At 41.5% G+C, this 18084-nt stretch overlaps 1 protein-coding gene across 1 annotated transcript in view; it reads left to right on the top strand.

Moving 5' to 3' along the window:
- SCUBE2 (signal peptide, CUB domain and EGF like domain containing 2) overlaps positions 1–8161 on the top strand; it is a 70759-nt gene extending 62598 nt beyond the window's left edge. The window contains exons 20-23 of the mRNA XM_063289433.1: positions 2380–2577; positions 4724–4876; positions 6580–6659; positions 7182–8161. Of these exons, the coding sequence (XP_063145503.1) occupies positions 2380–2577; positions 4724–4876; positions 6580–6659; positions 7182–7334 (584 nt within the window). The 3' untranslated portion in view covers positions 7335–8161. The remainder of the gene's footprint in view (positions 1–2379; positions 2578–4723; positions 4877–6579; positions 6660–7181) is intronic.
- Positions 8162–18084: the final 9923 nt, after the last annotated feature.

Here is an 18084-nt window from a genome sequence, read left to right as displayed (position 1 = left end):
GAACTCCCTAGCGTTCGTGACAAAGAACGAGAGTTTCGTGGGGGTCCCATCGAAGATGGGGAAGTCCTTTGGGGCCCGGGCGTTTTGCGCGGCCCTGCCTCTCGCTTCCCGGTCTGTGGTGTCGTCCGCCTGTGCCGTCTGCTGACCCTCCGCTGGCCCGTGGGGGTTCGGTGCTTCGCTCGGGGTGTGGGCCTGTGCGGGGACGTCGTTGGGTGGCGCGGGGGGCATAAGCGACTGGAGCATGGTCCGGAGTTCCGTCAGTTGAGCCCGCATGGCCGCGAGTTCAGCTCGTGCCTCCTCGTCCACAGCCCGCGCCGCCGCTGGGGCCGGTTCCGCTGGCGCATCCTCGGGGGTGGGTTGCCGGCGGGGTTCCTCCTCCCTCTGCCGCGGGTCCGCTTCCTCCGCCGTCTGCTGGGTGTCTCCATCGTCCTCCTCCGTGTTGACCGCCGTTGGGCTGTCGCTCCACGCCCGTTGCTGGGGTGCGATGTGGGGCGCGGGGTCCTCCGCTGGTTTCGGAAGTCGTGCTGCTCCCTCCCGCGGTCGGGTTGCCTCCGTCGCCATCTCCCCTTGGGGTTGGAGCTGAGGCTCGGGTCGGGTGGGGTGGGCGTCCATGGCTCCGGGAGTCCGCGGTGCCTCTGGCCTTGGTCGGTCCTCCTCTGTCTCTTGCCGCGCGGCTCGCCCTCCTTGCCCGCGCCGCTCCGGCCTCATCTTGCTGGTCTTCTCGCCGTCTACTCCTCCCGCGGCTCGTTGTCGTCCGGTGGGGCTCGGCGAGGCTGAGTTTATGACTCTCAGCTTTATGTCATGCGCTGCCTGCCTCTGAATAAGACTCAGACACTGGTTCGTGGATCAGGCTCTGATTTATTCACAGCGCAGTTACAGCGTCGGAAGAAAAAAGCTGAGAGTGACAGGAGCGCGCCGGTGCGGGGTTTAAATACCCCGCGCCGGTCAGCGCCCCCTCACTCGCGGTCACGTCACCCCCCTTTGTCCAATACGTTGCCCTGCCGGTGGGTGAGGGGTTCCGGGGTCGCCCATCATCAGGTTTTCTATTCCTCTGGTGATTGCTGTCAGCTGGGCGATCTCCGATGTATTGGCGCTGATGGCTTGGGTGTGCTCCGTGATCCGTTTAGTTATTGTTTGTTGGCCGTTAGTCGTTGTGGGTTGATGGCTACTTATCTTGAGCCCCTTCACCTATTTCCTTGCTATTGTCATGTGTGCCATTGCGCTGATGACTTCAGCTCAACGGCACTCATGACATCAATGTGCTGAAAGTACCAAAAGATCTAGGAGATTTAACAGGGCTTCATTCTTACCCAGTTTTCATTGCAGGTCATCTATCAAGTCAACCACAGCAGTTTTAATACTCAATACTGTCACTGAGGTTTCTCCTCAGCCTCCACGAATGGAGAGTGTGGGTGAAGCATGGAGAAGATCAGAGGAAGGAAACCATTAGCTAGTTATTTTTGTCTTTGTGATGGAGAAAGTGTTGTCAGTCCAGACAAATAAATAAAATGTGAAATGAGGGATTGGTGGCAATATTTGGTCAGCTTGGAGGCAATAAAGACAATCATTGGTCAGTTGGCGTAATCGGCAAACATGTTGATTTTGCCCTTCCAGTGAGGGGATAGAACATACAGGTAGTCCTCGACTTACGACCATTCTTTTAGCTTTGAAAAAAAGGTTACAACTGGGCCTTGCACTTATGACTGTCACAGCATCCCTGCAGCCACGTGATCAAAATTCTGGCACTTGGCAACCAGCATGTATTTATAATGGTTGCAGCATCCCAGGGTCACATGATCACCATTTGCAACCTTCGCAGCTGTCTTCCAACAAGCAAAATCAATGGGAGAAACTGGATTTGCTTAATGACCATGTGATTCACTTAACAACCATGGCAAAAAGGTCATAAAATCGGGCGTGGTCACATGATGCCTCTCTTAACAAGCACTTCACTTAGCGACCAAAGTTCCGGTCCCAGCTGTGGTCATAAGTCGAGGACTTCCTGTAGTGATATGAATATCAGTTATGAATAATGGCTACCAGGATGCCATTGGCACAATCCATGTGACTATTACATTTTGTGTAAATGGGGCAGTAAAGTAGTCATGTGGAAGGACTGTGTATGTCATCTTTGTCAAACTTGGAAGATGCCAGGTCCACAAATAGGGTTATAGGTGAACATACTTCATTTTGAATCATTGCAAGCAGTTGGATACTAACAATTGTTTAAGAAACCATATGCTTGATTTCTGTATAGAAGCTGAAGCTGTTTGGTTTAGAGTGTTCAATGAGTTTGGTGGCATTGCTCATCTTCCCACCCTCCCACCCTTTTTTTTTCAGGCCATAACATAGATTATAGATTCCTCTTTCTTTTTTCAGACAGACATTGTGGTGGTGAGCTTGGAGAGTTTACTGGATACATTGAGTCCCCAAACTATCCTGGAAATTATCCTGCAAATACTGAGTGTACCTGGACTATAAATCCACCTCCTAAGCGCCGTATTTTGATCGTGGTCCCAGAAATATTTTTACCAATAGAAGATGAATGTGGAGACTACTTGGTGATGAGAAAAAGTTGTAAGTTAAAATGAAGTGGATTTTGTTTTCCTGGATTTCTATTAGGTGTAGCTCTTCATATTAGCCTTCTGCCTGAGCCAAAGCCAGTCTCATAAAATTCAGCTCTAAAATGTAGTACCACAGCTTCTAGTGACAACCAGATTTTGCAAACATTCTAATATTATGGTGGCAGAAGAAAGGAGGAATAATGCACAGGTAGTCCTTGCTTAACAACCACAGTTGGGACCAGAATTTCAGTCGCTAATGGTCATTAAGTGAATCCAACCCAATTTTATGACCCTTTTTTGCAGCGGTTGTTAAGCCAATCACCTCAGGTATTAAGCAAACCATATGGTCGTTAAGCAAATCACATGGTTTCCCATTGATTTTGCTTGCTAGGAGCTGGTTGACAAGGTCGAAAATGGTGATTGTGTGACCATGAGATGCTGCGACGGTCATAAATGCTAAGCGCCCAAAATGTGATCACATGAATGCACGCTGTGATGGTTGTGAATGTGAGGACCAGTCATAAGTTTTTTTAAGCACTGTCATAAGTCTGAACTGTCACTAAACAAATGGTTGTTAAGTGAGGACTACCTGTATTTTAGACAGCACTATGATAATTCATGTATGAAGCCCGCTTTATATTTCTGGAGATTCAGCACAGTATAACTTTAAAGGTACACTATTGTGCCAGCCGTTGCAGTGTTAAAAGATACCTTTATAAGGAAATAAGAAGCTCATTTGTTATAAGCATTGAGTGTTTCACAGCCTATAGAAGACCTTATGTAGCGGTAACAATGACTGGAAATAAGCAAAAGCATTTCTCCTAGGGTCATAGTTTGCTACATGCTATATCTCTTCTTACCGATGTAACGATTGTGCTGATTCCGTGTTCAAAGCATGTAATGTGCCTTATATTTTTTTCACAAAAGCCTTGCAAGGCAGATTTAGCTCCGGCTATGTTGTCTTAAGTCTGATGAGGGTTTCAGACAAATACACGTACTCAGTAAATAGGACGCCAGTTGGAGAGGACAAGTTATATTGCAGATAAGGGACACTGGATTTGAGAGAGAACGGCTTGCCTAGCGAATTCCTGGTGGTGTAGCCCCTGCGTTGTATCAGGTCTACAGTGACATAAAAGAGCCACGCTTTGGCTATAGGCCTGCGCATAGTGCTTAGGTGAGCAAAGGAGCATGCACCCATAGTCTTGAAATTCTAGCGTTTTATTTTCCTTGGGCTGATATCTTCAGATTAGTTCAGCTCACTGCATAGGTAAATAAGAGATCCTTTTCATGGGAAAAGGATATATAAAAGGCACTGATGCCTTGTTGGTGGGAAAAGCTTCTTTGTACAATTTAAGTAATTACACACAGTACAAAAGAGCAGTGTTAAGAAAGCAGCATGTTGGATATTGGAAATCTGTGTTTCATTGGCTTGTTTTAGCAGTACGAACATGTAGTGATAAGTAGTATTAAGTAGTAATAAGGGTAGTAAGTGGTAAGTAGTAAGAAGTAGCAAGAACACAGCCAGAGTCGCTTGGTGCGAGATGGGCGGTGATGAAACTTGAAAAATAAATAAGAACGTCAGTAAATTAATGACCAATGATATGACCAAGGTATAACTGGGTAGCTACCCATCAGTGTAGCGATGTGATGTGAAACATGATATTTTAGTTTTACTGGAGATACTTTCCTAGATCTTTTTCCACAACAGCCCACAGAACTGCTATTCTGTAAATGTTGGGAAGAGCTTGACAGTAACCTAAAATGCACCAACCTGCTTTCATACTACACTGAGAGCAGCAGTGACAAAAATTGTATACGTGGTAATGGAAGTGAAGAACAAACTCCTCTTGAATAAGGAACAGCCTTCACCATTCTGGCATCATATAACTGTACTATGACTATTGTCCCAGAATTTTCAGTTGCCATAGCCAGCAGCATGGCTGTATCAGGAAAACACTATACTGAAGCAGGCTTCAGTAGGTAAACATTGTGATTACTGATAAGCAGTCACCTTCTGTTTTTCACTAGAAGAGACTTTGGCAGTAGGATAACTGAATGAGATCTTCAAGGAAAACTAGTATTGGGTCAATAGTAGGTCTTTATGGGAAAGAAAGCATAATAGGACTCTAATATCTGCCTTTATACATTTTGTTTGGAAGCTTCCTCCAATTCTGTGACCACATATGAAACCTGCCAAACCTACGAACGCCCTATAGCTTTCACTTCCAGGTCCAAAAAGCTGTGGATCCAGTTCAAATCTAATGAAGGAAATAGTGCAAAAGGATTCCAGGTCCCTTATGTAACCTATGATGGTAAGCCACTGTTAAAACTCAAGAAGATTTAAGTGTAGGCATTGTATTTTTGTTATTTAGATTTCTACACTTCCATCTTTGAAGAAGGTAGGGAGGAAAGATCTCAAGAAGATGAATAGGTAGAGAACAACTATTTAACACCTGAATTTTCCAGTATGTGAAACTGTCGTTCTGTATTCACACATCATGCTAAATCATAATGTGATTTGTTGATTTGGCCTACTGTACAGTGTGAACCCAGTCACTGTAGTTTGTAAATTACAGCTTATGGCTAAGTCAACAAACCCATGGTTGAGCTAACCATGGCTTGGCACAATATATGAATCCAATGATGATGCAATTGTTTAGAAAATACTATAAATCATTGTGTTACTTGATGTTTGAACTGTTGCTGGATCTTTATGGATCGAAAGCCAGTCTTGGTGGAGATTAACCTGGAATATAGACATATCATCTCCTATTTATTTGGGTTAAGTATATGTTGTTTATCTGATAGTATGGAGTTAGGATCCCTGGATAGAAAATGGCAGTAATGGCATTTTTGCAGCTTAAGGATTTAATAAAGAACTTTTATGAGAAAAATGTGTCTAACTTGACAGATGGCTTTCTAAAATCATGCCACATCTTACTAATCAGTCATGTCAGGATATATCATTTCTCCTACATCTCAAAATGATGTAGGTTTAACTGTACCTGATGAGAGAAATTGTTAAGAATTTGGGGCCATGATAGTAAGGCAGATACTGTAGCTGTTTTCAGAAACACTCTTGAATGTTTAATTGGTTTTTGTATTTCATGTATCACATTTTTTACAAGACACATTCTGTGTGACACTCTGAATTTTCTATTCCTTGGTTACTCTATTGAAACTCAGATTATATTTTTAGATTTAAGAAGAACTATCATTAGTTTTCACTCTGCCCTGGGAAATGACTTTTCTCTAATATTCCAGTGGTTTCACACTTTCTGCTTTGAAGTTGAGTTTGGGACTAATCAGTGTTTCAGGCAGACACAAAGAGAACTAGCAGCTCTGGCCGTTATTCCAAGTTAAAAGGAATTACCTCAGGGTAATGACCAGCCCCAAACAAATCTGGCTTGGGCATGATGAACTCCAAATGCCTGACATCTGCTTCCTTTAAAGAGCTAAATCTGGCTTTGCTGTAATCAGTGGCAACTTTCTGATCTCAGTTTTTGGAGACAGCATTTGTTTCAAAACTTTGCAACTGAGTTTGATCTAATTCCCATAATGAAAACACATTGGTAGAACTAAAATCGCATGCTTGGTATAAAAATAGAAATGCTATTGAGCAATGGTTTTGTTTATTATACAAAGACAAGAGTGTTGGTGGATATTTTTAGTATAGTAAGTATATTTTTTTTCTTAAGAAAAGTTTTTGAAATGTTGCACTAAGTAGAGTTTGTAAGAGTGCTTATGATTTGAACATAGTAGTATCAAAAATCTACTATGGAAAACTTGGTTTCTGTCTTTTTTATATAGTTCTTCTATTGAAATTATTTTGGAATATATGAAATCTTCAGATCAGAAAAACAAGCCTCTGATTTTGATTGTACATTAAAAAAAACCTGGGATGCTTTTAAATTGCTTTACTTCAAAAATAAATGTTCTGCTGTTACCTAAATGGAGTATTTTTGATTCTTTAACAAATAAGCAAGATTAATGTTGTTTTGTGTGTTCTGAATAGAGGATTATCAGGAGCTAATAGAAGATATAGTCAGAGATGGTAGACTTTATGCATCAGAAAATCACCAAGAGATTCTTAAGGTAATCTTATTTATAAACTTGCCTGAAAGAAAATATGAGTTAAGCTTTTTCATAGTCAAAAGATTTACGCTCTTTTTCATGATCTGTGAATTGAAATGAGTTGGCAGGGTATTAATAAATTCTTGTGACAGAGGGAAGTGGGTACCTAGGTAGGAAGGTAGGTACATCTTCCTAACAAGAAGAGCTATCTGCTATTATTATTATATTTTTTATCTGGAACAAATCCTGACTTGAATAGCTGCTTGAGGCAGTGCTGATTAAAAATACATTATTACCTGGAGCAAAAAACAAAAATAATATCTTTATTCACATGCCCTGAGATTATATCCATACTGACTTGAGCTCCTATACAAAAGGCAGGATCTAAATCTGACATAAATAAAAATACTGTAGTGCATTACCTGGTTAATAGGCCTTCTCTGACTTTGGTTTTTAATAGTTACTACATTAAATATTGTGCTTTTGCCCTGTTTTCTTCAAGTTGTAATCAAATGATTAAAAAAACTGACCTTACTCTTTCAGGATAAGAAGCTGATAAAGGCGTTGTTTGATGTCTTGGCACACCCACAGAATTACTTTAAGTATACAGCACAAGAATCTAGGGAAATGTTTCCAAGGTCTTTCATTCGACTGTTGCGCTCTAAAGTCTCCAGATTTTTGAGACCTTACAAATAATGTGTATTAAATATTTGAACACTTAAGAAGTTGTTAACTGTACAAGCTTGTTTTATATTCTTTTTATAGGACAGTCTGGAGGAAACTGACAAGCCAATTGTATAAGTGTATATTTTAAATTAAAAATATAATTATTTCATTTCATGGAGTTTTTTCTTTTTTCTTATTATCCACTGGATAAGCGTCTATTTTAGAAAAGTTGCACAATTGTCTTGGAAGTGATGCAGTAATAAGTAATCACAGCTGATGTGGACATTCTTAAAAAGCAGCTTTTAAGAATTCATGATGGCAGCAGTTTAAAACAGTGGATCCACCATTTTGGAAATGTCCATTCATACCGCTCTGGAATTTTGGAGATGCCAAGATGACAACACAGGCTTAAATGTTGCTGTTATATAAGAATGGTATGGTTTTCAAAGTGTGATTTCAAAACAAACCAAAGAATGATGTGAGTCTTGTGCTTGTCCATTAAACAGGAGCAGTACAGTAGACTTTCAAGGTGATTTTAAAGTGAGAACAATAGTAATTTCTGTACAGAATTGTTTATTTCTCAAGATTCTAGGTAGCCAATTAAATAGGAAGCACAGTAACATTTATTCAGGGTACCCTGGAGAAAGACTGAATATTTATGCTCTCAGACATTCCCATGCTAGGTGAATAAAAAGTGTGTCAGGGTGGGGGAGAGGATCATTTTCTTGTCCATGTAAGTGGGCAATGATACCGTATGTATTGATTATATGATATTTCGCTGTTTAAATATGTTAAGCTTATATTTTAAAATTTTCCTTTAAAAGTATAATTTAAATAAAGAAAATTCAGTAAATTTGTATGGCCTGGATAAGATTATGATGTTATGCAGGAAAAAAATCTTACATAAAACAATCCATATTATTCGACAGCTTCCTTAATTATTTTCCCAACACTGTAAGTGTGCTCCTTTTTTATATGCCACAGAACTGTCTCTAAACTAAGGGCTGATTTCTTGACTCGTGGGAATAATAATCTCAGTCATTATTATCCTTGTTTTCCACAAGAGGGCAGCATGTGGTACCAATTTAATTCTAAATAAACAGTACCTTTTGTTTAATCCTTAGTCAATAAAACAGGGACGCGGTGGCGCTGCGGGTTAAACCGCTGAGCTGTCGATCGGAAGGTCGGCGGTTCGAAACCGCACGGCGGGGTGAGCTCCCGTTGTTAATCCCAGCTCCTGCTCACCTAGCAGTTCGAAAACATGCAAATGTGAGTAGATCAATAGGTACCGCTTCGGCGGGAAGGTAACGGCGTTCCGAGTCGTCATGCTGGCCACATGACCCGGAAGTGTCTATGACAACGCCGGCTCCAAGGCTTAGAAACGGAGATGAGCACCGCCCCCTAGAGTCGGATTCGACTGGACTTTACGTCAAGGGAAACCTTTACCTAGTCAATAAAACAGAGTAATGTTAAAAAAAAAGTGTATGAGAGTAAGTATCTGTGCATGTGCAGAAGCGTAGAATTAATATATGTTGCTGGTTTCACTTGGCAATTACTTGCAGTCACATCTTTGAGGCTTTTTCTTCAGGTTCACTGTTAAAATGCTCTCTGATTCATCTTAGAAAAAAACACAGGGTTTTCATTATATCAGAGATAAAGATTATGGTGAATTTCAGGGTGAGGCCAGTATGTAAGAGTATAATTTGTCATGTTCTGGACTATTACCTCTCAAGGATGGTTTAATTGGCTTTCCTGCATATTGCAGAAGGTTGGACTAGATGATCCTTGTAGTGTCTTCTAACTCCACGATTTATTTATTTACACACACACACACACAAATGTATATGCCGCCCAACTCCCAATGACTCTGGGCAGCTTACAATTAAAAGAAAAAGTACAAAACACACACACACAAAACGAATGGCCCAAAAACATCATGTAACAAAACACACACACACCCAATCCAGCCAGGGTTCAACCTTCACTCTGCCCCAGAGCCTGGGAGAATAGCCAGGTCCTTAATGGCTTCCTGAACATCACCTGGAGCTTTCAATTCTATGATTCTAGGTTAACTGATGGGAAATGCCTGTTGCATCAGTTACTGTTTTTTAGTACCATTCATATGTTACATATGTATAGAATGCTCTTCCAGCCATCTGATCTAGTAATTAATCAGCAGACAGCTCACCTAAGATAATTATTGGAATAGAGGATTCAACATATTGTGGGTTAAAATAGGAACATAAGGTTCTAGGCCTACCATTTAAGATGCTCCATTCTTCCATTTCAACATATTTATAGTTTTGCAGTCAGACAATATTTTTCTTGAATATATGTTTGACGTTTGGAAGCCTTCGAGAGCTAACCAGATCCATCCCTATCCTCTCTAATCTTTGACCATCCTTGCTTCAAGTATGTCTTGTGGGTCTAAAGGAATTCATAGACTCAGAAATTTATTTATAGGAGGAAAACCTGCAAGTTCTGAAGAAATAGCAAACAGATAAATAGCATTAGAATGGGACATGGAGAAAGTAAGGTGTTGGGCCTGGGGGTCAAAGATAGTAAAATGCTTGTGCAGATGGGAGATATTTGGATGTTCTGGCTACATTTCATGAAGATCTATCTGTAAAAGACAGAGATGACTCACTCTGTTTTGAAAGGCTAAACATTACCTCATCAGCCAACTCAAAGAATGTGTTATCAAAAATTTACTCTAGATATTTTTCACACAAAGGAGGAGACTAAAACACTAAAACACTGGGAATATGACTTCAATTTAATTACTTATTATACAAGTTGGGATGAAATATGGGCTGTACCACTTTTAAAGATGTCTGCAAAATTAAAAGAGGTAGCAATAAAAATTGTTTATATATTTATATATTAATTTTATTCCAGGGGGACTAAGAGCATAAATCCTGCTCTATCAGCTTAATGATTCCTTATGTAGTAGAGTTGCCCGATCATCTTGGATTTCTGGTCCAAAGCATTTGGAACTATCTCTGATTCTGTTTCTGCTGTATTGTACTCAGTTCCTTTATTAAGCTTACTAACAAGGGAGATGAGTTACAGTTCCCTTGTTTTATTTTATAAACAGCAATACATCTCTTTCAATCCATTGCTATTAAACCACTGGTGGAAAACAGGAAAAGATCTCCCCATTCAAAGTGGCTTGCAAAGGTTTAGTACAATGTTTCTCAACCTTGGCCACTTCAAGATGCTGGCTAGAGAATTCTGGGAGTTGAATTCCACACATCTCAATGGCCAAGGCTGAGAAACACTGGTTTAGTATATAATAGAGAGTTCTACATGGACAGTCAAATCTGGACAATATTTGGTAAAGGTATAGGTTTCCCTTGAAACCTTCAAGGTTTCCCTTGAAACCTTTACCAATATTTGGTAAAGGTATAGGTTTCCCTTTATACCTATAAAGGTATATTTGGTAACAATATAAGTAAAGGTAAAGGTTTCTCTTGACATTAAGTCCAGTCGTGTCTGACTCTAGGGGGTGGTGCTCATCTCCGTTTCAAAGCCGAAGAGCCAGAGTTTGTCCGTAGACACTCCCGTGGTCATGTGGCCGGCATGACTACACGGAACTCAACAATATACACCACCAATTTTTCATCAATCCTTCTGGGAAGCATTAATACATAATAGTGTAATCATTGGAAGATTTAATTGGAATGTGGAAAGTAGATGTTACTTTGCTGGTATTCCATTTCTGTTTGTTGGTATTATTTGTTGCCAAACGCTGATTAAGGCTCTGTAAGATATTATGCAAAATATTTTAAAAACTGTTTTTTACTTACATGTATCAGCTCTTCTGAATTTTTTTTTAAATTAAAGTTGTACAAGTGAACAATATAACTAATGTATTTAATCCTTTGATCATATCATCCAAATAAAGATCACAGGATTAGCAAATTGCTTTATCACTCAATTACATTATTTCCAGATTTGATCAGGTTTACAGCCTGGAAAATACTGATGATAACCAGTTTGAATATTCTTTTATTAGCCAACTTGCTGTTCATGTAAGCAACTGTCCATTTTTTGAGTCTGCCTGGATCACTTTATTAATAGGTTAGGGTTAGGGTTATAAGTATTGCAAGCAGCAAACTTAAAAGTTCAATGTGTAGCCTACACTTATTTTGCCACACTGTTGTGGGATTGTCTTCCAGTGTCTGGGCAGTTCTAGTGGAATAATGTTGGTCCTCCAGTAGAGTGGAGAATTCCTGAATTGAAGTTAATCAATTATGCAGCATTTCTCATGATATTTATGGATGATGGACAGGCCCACTCTTGCCTGTGATTTCATTAATGTGAGAATGCTAGCTGTTTGGCATTTTGCTTCTTCCTAGGTAGAAGGGGTACAAATTTGAGTTGCCAGACTTGGAACCTGGCCCCCTAAGTACCTTTAATAGTGGTTGAAACTGTAAGACATCACAGGTGATATTGATACATCTAGCTGCCATTAAGGACACCAAAAGTACTTTTTTCTCCAGGTTACTTGGCAACTCTAAGTGCACTCAGCAAACACTTCCATAGAACTTTCTTTCATTTCAGTGAGGATCATGTGGTCAAGAGAAATATGTGAAGTGCCCCAGATTTCCACATTAATGTAATATTAATAACTTAGTTAATACTAGTGCTTCATAAATTGCTCTGATTCTTGGCAATGTGACATTTCAGGACAAAGGCCCTAGTGATAGAAATGATTTAGAAGAAATGTAAAATAGTGCTCTTCATAAGGTTTTTAGTCATCCTGTTTCCAAAGAGACCAGATGTGATAACATGGGAAACACTAAAGGCATAACTGCTTGCTGAGTTTTATGTTTTCTAACCAAACAAATAGGGGGATCAGATAGAAATTTTTCCTAACATTTGGTTAACTGTTGCCCTTTTCAGAAAGTGAGAGTCAAAGGAATTGAAAGTTGATTGCCAAGAGAATGGCACAGAAACAGCAAACTCCACTTCCAGCTTGCATACATAGATGATGTGTTATTTATTCTAATGAACAAATGTAGGTTAGATGTGCAACCAATTCATATTTTTTTTTATTGCTAAATAGCATCTGAAAAAATAGAGATTCACCATTTATCTCTTCAGCATGTTGAAGGTTAAAGGGGAATTACCCAATTTTTACTTACCTTTACCATCAAAATTACATTGCAAAAAGAATAGTAAAAATGCTTACCCTCTCCCCAGTTTTACAAAGCCTGCAGTAGCAGCAGATGCTCTGCAGAAAGAAAAGAGTAGAAAATAGAAATATAGGCTGAGTTTCCACTTTTCAAGCTCCTCCGAACTAAATAACTGTTTCCTAAATTTGAAAGAGTTTTAAAAGCCATTTGTGATTCAACTGCTAAGGGGCCAGATGGAGATAAGATGCTTCTGCAAAAATGAGAACAGACTTATGCTTTTATTCTTCTAGAATGTTTTTTTTAAGTGCTTCTAATGTGCACACCTGCAATGTCTTTTTTCACTAGCTAGAAGTTACACGTACGTGTTGCACTATTATGTGAAACTAGCATTTTGGCAAATAATTGAGGCTGGATTACTTGCTTCCTGTTTGTGGAAACTTGTAATCAGTGTCCAAATTAATGAAGATATATAAATGCAATGAGCCTGTCTCCTTCCCACTCCCACTCTCCAGACGGTTCAATCTGCAACGGGAAAGAAGCTGCTCTTTGCACCATTGAAGGTATCAGAGCCAAATCTTGATCCCAGAAATGGTATTTTCTGTGGAAACGACATACCAGTTTATATGTTTGGAGTAAAACTGGAGGAAACCTAGTTTCCTATGAACCAGGAGAACAAGGCAAGAGCTATAGGAAGAAGCACCAGAGGGACAAGTGAGATTATTTATTTTTGTTCAGCTTCAAGGCTGCCTGACTCCTTAATGACAACCGGTGGCTAACAATTAAAAGAGAAAAACAACATATATAGGAAAAAATCACAACTGACCAGAAGACTACACACAAACAATAAAAACCCAAAGCCATGGGGTACTGCAACCACCCTATCCCAAGGACTGGGAGAACAACCTGGTTTTGAATGATTTTCTGAATTCTGTTAGGGTGGGAGCTATACAAATCTCTGGGGGATGTCATTCCAGAGGGCAGGCTCTGCAACAGAGAAGGCATGCTTCCTGGGTCCTGCAAGGTGACACTGTTTAATTGACAGCACCCTGGGCATACCCACTCTGCCTGACCTCACTAGACAGGCAGAAATAATAGGAGACAAGGAGTCCCTCAGATAGTCAGGCCTTATGCCATGAAGGGCTTTAGATAATCAGCACCTTGAATTGCACCCAAAAGCCAATTGGTAACCTGTGCAGTTTACAAAACAGTGGTTGTGGTGGAGAAAATTGATGCAACAAACCACATGGAGTTTGCACCCCCTCCCTGTCTTTTGGACATGACCAGGGTCAAATCCAGCTCCTCTCTTTGCCTAATCCTTTCAGACCCAAAATTGACCCTCCCTGCCTCCAGACAAAGCCTGCTGTGATCCTGTGATGGTATGTGGGAATGACCTTGGGAGAGAGGATGGAGACCCACAGCCTAGGCAATGGCTAAAGGCAGCTCAGTCTGCAGGTGGGGAGAAAGCATGGGAAGTGTTTCAGAAGAGACCCTCCCTAGTTTTCTGGAGAATAAATAGGAGGGGAGAAATACTTTCAGTCTTGCAAGATTCTGTCTTATGTAACCTTACAATAAAGATAGTGCTGATGCTCCTGGTTGTGCTTCTTGTCTGGACTACCTCAAAGGGCTAAAAGATCCCATCTGAACCAAAGAATAGTAGCTTCATTCACAGTACAGTGTATCTCCTTAACAATGGTCTCCTTAACAATGGTCTTCCCCAACACTGCTGCCACTCCTGAAAGAGCAGTTCTACCTACGTACATGGACAAGGACCTGCCTTGCTTCTCCCAAAGTTGCCAACAAATCAGATCCCTAGGATTTCCCACCCTGCAGCCCTCAACTTCTATAAAAATCTTTGTTTTCCAATTGTTTGGGGGTCCTTTTTCTTGTAAAGTTGGGATCCAACAATTGTTGAATAAATGGTTGATTTCTTTTCAGTGTTGTGCTCTGTTCTTCTGAATTTTCCGTTACGCTGGGAACACAGGAACATAAGACAACACACCCATCACTGCCTGTATCACTGCATTCTGGACCAGCTGTAGCTTCCGAATGGTCTCCCACTCAACCTCTGAAGTGATTCAAAAGGATACCTTGATTAACTGTATTGAAAGCCGCTGGGATATTAAGGAGCACCAGGATGGATGCACCACGTCCATCCGAGCTCTGCCACAGGATATTGATAGCATGTCCAATGTTCTGAACCCTGGCCTGAACCCTGACTGAAATGGGTCCCTATAATCCATTTCCTCCAAGGGCCTCTGGAGTGGAAACCCAACCACCCTCTCCCCCCCCCAAAGAAGGTTGGAGACTGAACAGAAGTTGTCCAAGATCATTGGGTCCAGTGATGGACTGTTAAGAAGAGGGTGCCCTACAGCCTCCTTCAAGGCTGAAGGGACCACCCGCTCCCTCACAGAAGCAGACACCACCACTCTCCTTATTTCCTTATTTTATTTTCTTGGAGTACTTATGATTCTTACTGTCAAGTTTTCACTAAAGAAGAAGTAAAATCTCGGGGTTCTCCTGGACACACAGTTCCTGCTCAAAGAGCAGGTGGCAGCTGTGGCCAGGAGGGCCTTTGTGCAACTATATGCTGTGTGCCAGTTGTGCCCATTCCTGGACCGGGAGGCCCTGCTCATGGTCACTCATGCTTTAATCATCTCCTGATTGGACTATTGCGACACACTGTACATGAGGCTGCCCTTGAAGACCATCTAGAAGCTTCAGTTGGTCCAGAATGCAGCAGCACCAGTAGTTATTGGCACATTTAGTTATGTCCATGAAACCCTGTTACTCTGTGAGCAGTACTGGCTTCCAATAGGCTTCAGGGTGCAATTCAAGGTGCTGGTAATTACCTTTAAAGCCCTACATAGCATAGGACCAGATTACTTGAGGGACCATCTTTTCCCAAGAACATCTGCCCATCCCACAAGCTCCCACAGAGAAGACATGCTCCAGGTCAGATCATCGTAAGTGCTGCTTGAAGACGAGTTAACCTGAGGGTTGTAACATTGAAGCATTTTATAAATTAAGTCTCTAGTGCAGTGTTTCTCGACCTTGGCAACTTTAAGATGTGTGGACTTCAACTCCCAGAATTCCCCAGCCAGCCATGGGAGTCAAAGTCCATACATCTTAAAGTTGCCAAGTTTGAGAAACACTGCACTAGAGACTTAATTTACAAAATGCTCTAGTGAGTTATAAGTCTCACAATATTCGCTCAAACCTAAGGTTATTAAACAAATGCTGCCCCCCCCCGCCCCAAAACAACAACAATCACCACCAGACATTTTATTTTGGCTACTGGGCTGGCAGTTTTTTTCATTAAATGTAACACCAATACTTGGTTTTCTTACCTGGTTAAAAAAAAATGTAATCTTTTTCAAGATCTTATCTACGATCATATCATCTGGAGACCTATCCCAGTAAGAGCTGCCCAGATCCTGCTTTCTTTTTCTTTTCTCTCCTTGCTCAGCAGAGAGGGCTTTCCTCCAGCCCTTTCTCATTCGCTTTGTCTTCCCTTCCCTTCTCATTCCTTTCTTCGCCTTGCCTTCTCCTTCCTTTCTTCAACAAGCAGAGAGACCCTGCTTGTTTGGTTGCTCTCTTTCCTACTCCTGGCCTGGCAGCGAGCGCCTCTCCTCTGCTTCTGACTCCTCCTCCCTCTGCCAGGCAGCCTCTGCCTTCCAGCCCATCTTCCCTGGCCAGGCTTCACGGCCCTGCTACCCCTGCCTTGAGAGCCTGGCACTGCCTCAGGAGCAGGAGAGCCACTGGATATCCTGGAGGGTGCTGTTCTGCTCAAGAGGCCTTGGGGCACCAACTGGGTGGCCTAGCCAACCAATCCCATGGTTGCCAGAAGACCCATCAGTTAAGGCAAAGTGAAAAGGCCATACACCTCCTCTACCTGCCCCTTGTCTTGGAGCACTTCTTGTGGTGCTTAGTTAGCTGGCCTGGCTGGGAAGCATCCTCAGGATTTAGACAATATTGCAGGCCACAAAAAATGATGGGGAGTTGCGTGTGCTCCGTGGGCCATGACTGGGAGGCCCCTGGCACTCAGAGAATCTGCGTTGCCTTAAAGCAGCCGTGTCTTTTCTTGGGATCATATAGCTGCCTTCCACAGGTACAGTATGATCCCAGGAAAAATACTTTTTTAAAGCAGGGGTTCTCAAATTGTGGATTAAAAAACCCTGATCATATTTCTGCAGGCAAAGTGTGCTCTTAAAGCTCACTCTGCACTTCATTCCTCATTTTGCCTGCACAATCTGCCCCCCCCCCCAGCACTCAGGCATTCTGCCGCAATGGTAGTTGGAGGAAGCAGCCATGGGACCCTTCTCTTCACTTTCTCCTATCCACCAGCAATTGCCATGGCCTGGAGGGAGTTGGCCCCCTGAACTCTTCCATTGTTGGGGTTCCCATTTGAGAGATCTGTCTTGGGGCCAAGAGATCTCTCTTGATGCTTCTTTGATATGGTCATCAGATCTGCTCAAATCAGAGTCTCTAATACCAAGCACAAGGCTTCTGCCAAATGTCACTTTCTCTTAGACAAAAATGGCATCATCACTGAAAGGGGAACTTTGTTCCCTCTTTAGACTAGAGATGAAAGAAACAGACTAAAGCATCTTTATTTCATAAACAGACTAAGAGCCAAGCATCTCCCGAGGGGAAAACAGGTTGTTTCTTTCTCTAGAATTTGTGTATAAATGATTCAATTCATCACTTAACAGCTAACTGTTCTACAGGGGAAAAAACAAAGAGGAAAAATAACTTCTGGGTTCAAATTACTAAGCTATACATCCAGGGTTATTGTCCAGGATCAGGTTATTTTTAACAACGTAACAATGGCGGCCATAAGTGTGATTGAAGCTCTGCCCGCTTTTTCAAAATTATTTATTATCCCACCTTTATTATTTTTACAAATAACTCAAGGTGGCAAACATACCTAATACTCCTTCCTCTTCCTATTTTCCCTACAACAACAGCCCTGTGAGGTGAGTTGGGCTGAGAGTGACTGGCCCAAAGTCACCCGGCCAGCTTTCATGACTAAGGTGCATCTATAAAATTATAGTGGTACACCCCTAAAACATCTATGATTTTAAGTCACTCTCTATTAGGATTCTGCTACACATATTTTACTTTTTATCTCTAGAAAGCAGTATATCTTCCAGGAAGAAACATTTTCAGAGACACTCTTTATATCCCATTGAAAAGTTTCTCTTTAATTCTGATGAGGCAGTTCTATCCCATTACATGCTTTGCTGTTTAAACGTCCAGTTAACGTATTTCCAAACTGCATGTTAACTGTAATCCAATATAAAAGCAAGTCTGAGGAACCCCTCTCAGGTAAAAATAAACACACATACCTTTTCTCAGTAGTGGTTTATTGCATCGTCCATAGAATCACTGTGCAGGATGTGGTGCATGTGGTGTCTGCAGGCACCAGATATAGCCTAAAACATGTAAAGAGGAAACACCAAACCCATAGAGCAGAAGGGCAGCAGCATGAAATGCAACCAAATGTGTTTTTTTTAATGCAACACAGAGCAAAGCAGATAAGCTTGCAGCCATGCCAAGGGTGGCTGCAAAATATGGTCAAAAAAATTCAAGATGGTGGACACAATTGTGCAATCAAAGCCCTGTGTGTTCTTTGCAGC

The sequence above is a fragment of the Candoia aspera genome, chromosome 1 (genome assembly GCF_035149785.1).
Source record: "Candoia aspera isolate rCanAsp1 chromosome 1, rCanAsp1.hap2, whole genome shotgun sequence".
Lineage (NCBI taxonomy): Eukaryota > Metazoa > Chordata > Lepidosauria > Squamata > Boidae > Candoia > Candoia aspera.
Note: the sequence above shows the minus strand (reverse complement) of the source record. Positions and strands in the feature narration are given on the sequence as shown.